This window comes from Pteropus alecto, unplaced genomic scaffold (genome assembly GCF_000325575.1).
Source record: "Pteropus alecto unplaced genomic scaffold, ASM32557v1 scaffold8, whole genome shotgun sequence".
Taxonomy (NCBI): Eukaryota; Metazoa; Chordata; class Mammalia; order Chiroptera; family Pteropodidae; genus Pteropus; species Pteropus alecto.
The window spans coordinates 24,101,810-24,107,470 of record NW_006494609.1 but is presented as its reverse complement, the minus strand read 5'-3'; the positions used below and the strand labels follow the sequence as shown (position 1 = coordinate 24,107,470).

Sequence of the window (5,661 nt, the reverse complement as noted above, 5' to 3'; positions counted from 1 at the left end):
TCCCCCGCCGCTCCCTGCCCCGCCCCGCCCCATCAGCGGCCAGGCCTGAGGGCTGGGGGCCAGGAAGCTGCCCTGCACCACTGGCCCAGTCCCTGCCCTCACCAGCGTGACTCAAGGGCATGTCACCGCATTAGAGTCACCGCATTAACGAGGCCCGGACGGCCACTTCCTCCCTAGATGAAACCAGGCCCTGGCAAACTGGGACCAACCGCAGCCATGTGGCTAGTGCACCAGGCTGGCATGGCCTGGGGGGACCGGGGGGCCAGGCCAGCTCTGCCTTCGAGGGCAGTGGGGGTGGAGACAGCAGGGGTGCGACCCAGACCTCACAGAGACCAAGGACGTGGGGTGCCGCACCCAGGCCCGCGGGTGCCCACGGCACAGCTAGGGAGTCCGGGGCCAAGGTGGGCCCGGCAGCGGTGAGGCACGCTGGGAGGGACATGCGGGGAGCAGGGGCGAGTGTGAGTGGCCTGAGCCCCCCCATCCTCGGAGGACGCCTCCAGAAAGCCTGCCGATGCCCGGGCTGGGCTCCTCAGACCTATGCCCCCAGATCCCACAGGTTCACAGGCTGCTCCCCCGCTGGGCAGCGGCCCTGGAGGATGGGCGTTTGCCAGGCCCAGAGCCGGTCAGCGGGCGAGCGAGGGACTGGGGGAGCGGGGTGCGTGTGCATTTGGCTCTGAAACGTCCCCCAGCCCCTCGCTGTGATCCCCCCAGCCCCTCCTGGGCTCGCTGGCTCTGGTCGTTGACTCGCATAAACAGGAAGAGAAATATTTTGCTTTTTTACAAAAAAAATTGCCTCTTCCAAACGAGAAGGTAATTTCACAGGCAGTTGGCCTTGACGCCACAGCCCTTCATTACCCCGAGGAGACACACGGCCTTCCAGACGTGTGGGGCCCGGTCCGGCCAAGCCAGAGCTTCCACGGCGGTGAGGAGGCCGAGGGACCAGCCACACCCCACCCCCGCCCCGCGTCAACCCGGGGCAGCTGCCACCCCTAGGCCCTGAGGGCCCAGGGGTGCACGGCTACCAAGGGGGCCCTAGACTGGAGGCGAGGAACCATGGACCCAGCACCCCTGACCCCCGCCCCCCGCCACGGCTGTTATTTTCCACGGCACTGGCACCCTCGACCCCACACTGCGGGGAAGGGCAGCCCTGCCAGGTGCCAGGCCTGCCGTCCTCCAGGCAGACCCGGGGAGGGGGCCCCACTGAGGCCGCACTGGGGCAGGGGAGGGGCCCCATGCGAGCGGTGAGCTGTGCTGGCAGTCCCCCCACCCCCTGCCTGCTGAGGAGACTCCCAGCAATTCTTCCCATGGCATCTGGATTCAGGGGTGCGGGGGGGAGCCCCGGAAAGGCCCAGAGGGCCGAGCAGGAGAGTGATAACGGAGGCATCCGGAGGAGGAGGAAGGACGGGATGTTACCGCTGTGGGGGAGGGGTGCTCTGGGAGGGGAGTCAAGGTCACCGGAGCCTCTGGAGAAAACGTAACTACAGGGCCGGCCCCAGGGCTCGGCCTCTCCAGAACTCCGCCGGGGGTGGCACGCCGAGCTCTGGCGACAGCTGTGGCCGCAGCACACCAGCGGCCAGCCCAGACCAGCTGGGGGGTCTGCCACGCCCCACGGGAGTGGATGAGAGCCTGGGTGTGCAGGTGTCGCCGAAGCAACCCACTCGGCCCCCTGCATGGAGGCAAGGAGCTCGAGGTCCCCGGGAGGACCCGAGGCCAGAGCAGGCCCGCAGGCAGTGGGCACAGGGCGATCTCGAACCCTCAGCCCCGCCCCACCCTCAGAGCCCGCCCTGTGGCACGCAGCCTGCGGCAGCCCTCTGCCCTGCCCCTTCAGATGCCCCGCGGCCACCAACGCTGCCTCCACAGATGCCCCCCTCACCAGCCAGAAATTCCTGCGGGCCCGGGCATGGGCGGGGTCGGCTTTGCTTCCGCAGGTCCCTAGGAGGTGGAGGTGGGAACACGGAGCACGGCAGTGTGCCTGAGCCTCCCAGGGCAGGGTCCAGCAGTTCCACGTCTCCTGGGGACTCTGGACAAGCCCCTTTCTCTCTGAGCCACGGCACCCCAAAAATCAAGGGAGGCTGTCCAGCCCAGAGCACCCCATCTCATTCGATGGTTAAGGGTGCTGTAGCCCCAAAAGGCAGAGGGTCTCAGGCAGAGCTTGGAGCACGTTCCCAGCCAGGACACCACCCCCAACTCGGCCCACAGCGCTTCGAGAGGCCACTGCCATTTGGGGCGTCCCGCAGGCTGGATGTCACGGGAGCTGCAGGGCCCCTCAAGACCCTGGGAGATACGGCTCCCCTGCCCCAGCCCAAATGCCTGTTTCTATGGTAACTTCCCAAGGTCAGTGGCAGCCTTGCCAGGCTCCAGACAAAAGGCGCATGGCACGCTCCGTGCAGGGGCCACGGGGACGTCAATGAGCCCGTGTGGCCCCAGGACCGGAACTGCTGGGGCGGCTTCTTCATAGGGTCTCGGGCTTGGACGCGCCCGAAACCGCGGCCTGATGGACAGTGGTTGCTGCCCACAGCCCAGGCGGAGACTGACCAGCAGGACCCTCAGCAGCTGTCCGTCCCTCCCCGCCCCGACACGGGGCCTGAGCCCACCGGACAGACGCCGCCCCTGCCCCGGGCCCCGCAGACGGAGGGTCTCAGCTGGGCTCCATGCCTCCCCGGGGCTGTGAGCCTGCTGCGCTGGGACACGGTGACATGCTCGCCAGCCGGGCGCCCCGACAACACCCCCATCGCACACCCCACCCGCCGCTCCCCAATCAGACCGAGCGGCCCCCCACCCACCGACCGGGTGCCTATCCTGCGCCCGTGCATGATTCCTGGCCAGGCTGATCAGCGGCCGCAGGGATGCTGATGGGACAGTGACCTGTGGCTGGGCCAGTCACCACCGCTCATTACCACCGTCACATGCTGTGATCCCCAGAACGAACGCTGGCCTTGAGTCTGCAGAACCCCAGGCCCTGCCGGGGGGGCAGGAGGGGAAGCTGAGGCAGGGACTGCTCCCCGCCCCTGATCCCACCTTCACACCCCAGCTCACGGAGTCCCCCCACTCCGACCCCCAACACCAGCTGACACCCTCAGAGCCTGCAGCCTGCAAAGCCACAGCCAGACATCCCCGGCACCCGGGCAGCAAACTCTGGCTCCAGTCACCCCCAAACACCAGAGCTCGGGCCTGGAACAGGGACCCACTTGGCTCCTGGCTGACGGTGGGCGGGACCCAGCCGCCACGGGCACGCTAGCTGTGGAGTGTGCTACCAGGAGGGGGAGGAGACGGGGGGCCCAGGTGCAGCCTGCCCTCGAGGACCCCTCCCTAGTTCACCCCAAACTCCTCTGCCGCTTGGAAATGCCCCCTTGGATCCTCAGGCCCCCCGTCAGCCTCCCCCTGCAGCCCCGTCCCACGCTGGCCCGGGACACCCCCGCAGAGCCCGCACCCGTGCTGCCCCTCTCCCTGCACTCCCAGAAATTCTGAAGAAAGCGCCACCTGACAGGTGAGCAAACTAAGGCACAGAGAGGCTGTGTGACTTGCCCAGGGCTGCGCAGCTTGGAAGGGGCAGAGACTGGATTTGAACTTGGCTGTATCCCACACTTGGGACGAGAGGCCCCTCTAGACCCCGCCGTCACCTGGGTGCCCTGGGAGGCCAGCAGGGGCAGCCAGCAGAGGCCTCTGGCCACGGGACTCCGCAGTGAGGCCGCGGTTCCCCAGGGCGGCTGCAGACTGAGGGGCCAGGACTCGCAGTCCAGCCCGGAGGACGTACCTGACGAAGAAGGAGGCCGCGGCTGACGGGCCCGGGGCTGCCGCGCAGGCCCCACTGCGGCCCCACAGCTCCGACGTGCCGCCAGGGCCCACGGCGGGGGCGCTGTCTCGAACTGTGTCCGCCACCGCCACCGCAGCCACGGCGGCCTCGGCCTGCAGGAAAGGAGGGGGCACGTGACCAGACGGCCGCTGCCTCAGCCCCCCGCCCTCCTGGAGTCTGCATGTCCCCAGGCCCCTGCACCCCAGACCCTGACAGCTTGGGGCACGGGGCGGCCCGCCCACAGGGCCCCATGGGGGCGTGGTAGACACAGACGCCTGCCCTGGGCCTGAGTCCCCAGCCCCACCCCCGTCAGGAACGCCATGCTCAGGACTGAGGGACAGGGACTCCCAGCCCTCAGCCCTGCACCCTCCGTCTGGGAGCACCCAGAGGCCCGATTAGAGAAGAAACCACAATAAATATTTGTCACAAGTCCTAATTGCCCCACATGTGATAACATACACGTCCCCATCATCTGAAATACAACCCCGGCATTTCCCGCGAATTAGCTAAAATAAATCCCGGCGAACACAGCCTCCCCACGAAGCTCAGATGTAATTACGAGCTCCCGGGATGGCGCCGGCCAAGTGACCCAGCCACCGCGCGTCACCGGCCCCACAGGGGGTGGCTGTGGCCGCGGGCAGCGGAGGGCGGCCTGCCCCAGCCGGCCCTCGGCACGGCCCCTTTCCCTGTGCCCAGCCCTCTGGCCCCACCGGGCACCACAGCCCGGCCCCACAACCACGGCTGTGGCACCCTCTGTGAGGTGGCAGCCACGCTCTGGAGGGCCCAGCGTCCTTGAGGTCTCCCAAGTGACACAGCCAGAGGCCAGGATGACACCAGCAGAATAAGCCACACAGGCCCCAGGAAGAATGTTCTGGAAGGAGGTCTTGCCACCTCAGAGCAGCACTGCTCCTCACATGGCCAAGGGTCTCAGCCCACCCGGCCTGTGGTCGGCACTGGCTTGCTAACCCCTCTTGCGACACAGAAAAAACGTGTCTGCAAGGGAAGTGCACAGACAGCCCCAAGCCTTAGGCTGTACGGAAGCCAAGCACCCCACCTGGCCCCAGGTCACCAGCTGCTCCTCCAGGGCTGTGAGATCTGGAGCACAGCAGGGCACACCTGGAACGGCCTAGGCCCTCGCCGGGCACTGTGCCAGCACACTGGGCCCTGCCACCTGCCCTGCCTTTGCTTGTAGGGCAGGGACTATGCACCCCTCAGCCCGCTCCGTCTCCGAGCCATTCCCTGCCCTGGCCACCCCTGCCTGACCCCTTCCCCCATTTGTCCAGTGCTTCTCGCCCAGAGTGACAGGGCCACGCTCAGCGGTGCGCGGCATGTTCTCCCACCCCGCTAGCTTGCGTGAGCACCCAGTGCATGCCGGGACAGGAGGCCCCTGCAAGGGACCACCTCCGCCACACCCGGCTGGCGCCTTGCCCGGCACACAGTAAGTATTCGATCTGTCCTGCAGGTACGCACAGCCCGGGGGGCACAGAGACCAGGCAGACCCGGCCCGTGGCTGGGTGGGCCCCATGCCAGAGGGAAGTGTGGCTGTGGGAGCAGAGTGGGTGCCAGCTCATGGGGAACATTCTGGAAGGAGGTCAGCCAGGCCTAGACCCGGGCAGTGAGAACCGGAAGCTGCTTCTCCCGGCAGGCAGGGGTGATGAGGGCCAGCCACATCCGTCGTCCACCTTACACGCACACGACATGTCACTCCCTTACCTCGCGTGAGAATTCTCTTTCTCGTCACTAACACGGGTGCTCCCTGCGAATGCTCTGAACTCCGTCGTCAGGCAGAGTGGTGCAGGAAAGAACTAACTTTAAACTTACGTCACATCGATGTCACCACCAGGGCACAGCTGGGCTCGCTGAGACCC

At 67.2% G+C, this 5,661-nt stretch overlaps 1 protein-coding gene across 1 annotated transcript in view; it reads right to left on the bottom strand.

Annotated features, from left to right (window-relative positions):
• Positions 1-5,661, bottom strand: part of KIF26A (kinesin family member 26A) — a gene marked incomplete at its 5' end in the record, with an annotated part of 35,307 nt that overhangs the window by 14,328 nt on the left and 15,318 nt on the right. The window contains 1 exon segment of the mRNA XM_025042129.1: positions 3,755-3,906. Within this exon segment, the coding sequence (XP_024897897.1) occupies positions 3,755-3,906 (152 nt within the window).